Source organism: Orycteropus afer, unplaced genomic scaffold, assembly GCF_000298275.1.
Source record: "Orycteropus afer afer isolate SDZICR_OR568_19922 unplaced genomic scaffold, OryAfe1.0 scaffold00018, whole genome shotgun sequence".
NCBI lineage: Eukaryota > Metazoa > Chordata > Mammalia > Tubulidentata > Orycteropodidae > Orycteropus > Orycteropus afer.
In genome coordinates this window covers 19199039-19202014 of record NW_006921605.1, presented here as the reverse complement: position 1 = coordinate 19202014, position 2976 = coordinate 19199039, and the positions used below count along the sequence as shown (strand labels likewise).

Below are 2976 nucleotides of genomic sequence, written 5' to 3'. Positions count from 1 at the left end.
ATGTCGCTGCACGGCAAACGGAAGGAGATCTATAAGTATGAAGCGCCCTGGACTGTCTACGCCATGAACTGGAGCGTGCGTCCTGACAAGCGCTTTCGCCTGGCGCTGGGCAGCTTCGTGGAGGAGTACAACAACAAGGTGGGCCGGGCAGGGGCTCGGAACCCAGCTGGCGGTGAACGGGCCCCGGGAGTGCCCTTTCTGGGCCGGAGCCCAAACCTTAGAACCCTCCTACGGACTTGCCTTAACGTCCTGGAGCGGTTTCTAAGCGTCAGGCCTGTGCTGAGGGTTTTGCACGGGTTGTCTCATTTAATTCCGGCAGCATTGGGGAAACTGAGGCACAGTGTTGTGACTTGTTGTGCTAGGCAGCACTGTCGTGGCCGAAACATCTGAAACCCGAATTCACACCCTTAAAGCTATGCTATTTCTCTGGCCATTACCCTCCCGTTCCTGCCGCATTGCTGCCATTTGAGGGGTGGGTGTGGGAGGAATGATTACTTTGAGAGCAGCTGCAGGCGCTTCAGTTGGTGGTCGTTCACTGGAAGTGGCCACAGTGGATTTCCATTGGAGCTGTTTATGGCACGGGCTTCCTACCCCCCACTTCCACCCCCAGATACTATTCCTGGTTCCCCACCCCTGCCTGCTGACCATTCCTTTCAAAACGATCTCTTTGTGGAAATCTGGCCCGTGGCCATGATCCCATCTTTTCTTGCCTGCTTTCACGCTAATACAGGTGGGTAACCTCCAGTAGGACGTCTTTCTGGGCATCCGTCAATTTGAGAGTCATGCTTCATAGAAACACGGGTGGGTAGAAATTTTTTTTTTTTTTTAATTGTGCTTTAGGTGCAGTGGGAGTTCTGGTAGCATAGTGCCTAAGGCATTTGTTAACCAGAAGGCTGGTGATTGAAACCCACCAGCCACTTCTTGAAAGGAAGGTTGGGCAATCTACTTCCATAGAGATACCGCCTCTGAAACGGTTCACTATGAGTCAGGTCCGACTTGATGGCAGTGAGTTTGGTTTGGTTTGGCTTAGGTGCAGCAGGAGAAGTTTTTACACTGGCAGGGCAGCATACATTTATTTTCGGAAGTTGTTGAATAAGGAATTTTCTTTATCCCTTAAGCTCTTCCTTCTATTGTTTTAGAGTATAAATTGTGGTTGGTAGTGATCAGAGCTGTGAAAGGTTTGGCTGGTGATACTTAGAGCCTGTACTCCCGCTTAAACCATGAACACCAGAAGACTAAAATTGTGTAGACAGTGACAGGCACGGTGCAGGGGGCATGGTCTAGGGTCGGGTCCTGCCTGATCCATTGACCAGCTGTGGGGCATTGCACAAGGCAGTTTTATTATTCTTGACCCACAGTTTGTAGAAAAGGGTTTTTTTGTTTTTTTTTTTTGCACATGAACGTCTCATAAAAAGCATTTGAAATGTTTACATTTTTTCTGTATATGGTTTTTCAGGAACACACTGTTTCTCTAGAGAAGGTCTTAACTCCTTGGGAGTCCCCTTCCAGAAAATGTTGAAAACACAGGATTTTTCATTGTCCAGAAACTGCACAGTTTGCAAACTCATAGTAGTACCATCTGATCTGGAAGTCTACCCACTGGCCCCGGAAAGCAGAGTCATAAGCAAAACAAAGCTTTATTCCCTTTTCTCTGATGCCTTTGTGTTCCTTATGGAGTATGGTGGATGGCAGAGCTGGGAGTAGAATTTAAAGACCTGACATGGAAACCATATTAGTAAAATTAAGGCTTCTGGAACTATTGTTTAAGGGTACATGTGATGGGGAGAAAAAAGGGTAAAATGTATCTTCCAAAGGGTGGGAGTCCTTTCACACAAATTGATAAGTTTTTCTTGCAAGAGTTTCCAGTGTTGATTTGGGTAAGGAATCATAGTCCCATTTCTGAGAGGGAAAACTGAGTCACGGCTAGGCTGCCAGTGGAATCTGTGGAGTAATTGATGTTAAACAACTCTGTTGCAGGAACTCTGCTCCCAAGTTCGTCCTTGCATTCAGCAACTCTGTGGAGCTCCTTTGTTGTGTCAGGCACATACGCAATGTGACCGTAGTAGTAAAATGTAAACTAATAAACCCACTAATAGCAGAATAAGCACCCGGTGATACTTTAGCTCTGAGTCCCTGAGTGATGCAAGTGATTCATGCACTCAGCTACTAACCAAAACGTTACTGGTTGGAGTCTGGCAACCTGTTTCCAAAAACCAGTAATTGTAAACCCTGTGGAGCACAATTCTACTGACGACACACATGGGGTCGCCATAAATCAGAGTCAACTCGATGGTAACTGGTTTGGTTTTTCGGTTTTATATTAATTCGTGTGATTGATGCAGTGTCTTAAAACAATTTCTGTGTCTCCACGCATCTGTAGTTCACAAAATTTCTTACCTTTGTTTTGTGTGTGTACGTGTATGTATGGGTGCAGGTGCCATGGACACCTTTGGTGATCTGAAGTCTATAGAACACAGTGACGTATTAAAATGCATAAAATATGTAGGATTACAAAGGAAGCCAATTATATTGAACTATGGGTTATTCAAAAGTTTTTTGAAAAGTGCTATAGTAATAACGTACTTTTAAGTTACCTTTTTAAATTACATCATCGCATGTAATTGTTGCTGTAATTTTGAAATAGTGATGAGGGTGAACAGCTTCTCATAATACATTTAACAAATGTGCTGTGACAACAATGAGTGATTTCTATTGGTGACAAAGTCACAGATCCTGCTAATGTTGCTGTGGGTGACTGCTTCCATTTGTAATCGAAAGAAATGCTAAATTTCAGCTAGAGATTGGTGAAAATACAATTTTTCAATCCAGGGTCATGAACCGCCCCCTCCCCGAAATTAAGAACCCCTGCTGTAGAGGATCTGTGCATGTTGTTGTTGTTGTTATGTGCCGTGGAGTCAGCCCTGACTCATAGCGACCCCTCCTTGGGTTTCCGAGGCAGTATCACTACGGAAGTAG

General features: G+C 45.0%; 1 protein-coding gene across 1 annotated transcript in view; it reads left to right on the top strand.

Annotated features, from left to right (window-relative positions):
• Window positions 1-2976, top strand: part of DCAF7 (DDB1 and CUL4 associated factor 7) — a 36716-nt gene continuing 33740 nt past the window's right edge. The window contains exon 1 of the mRNA XM_007959743.2: window positions 1-138. Within this exon, the coding sequence (XP_007957934.1) occupies window positions 1-138 (138 nt within the window). The remainder of the gene's footprint in view (window positions 139-2976) is intronic.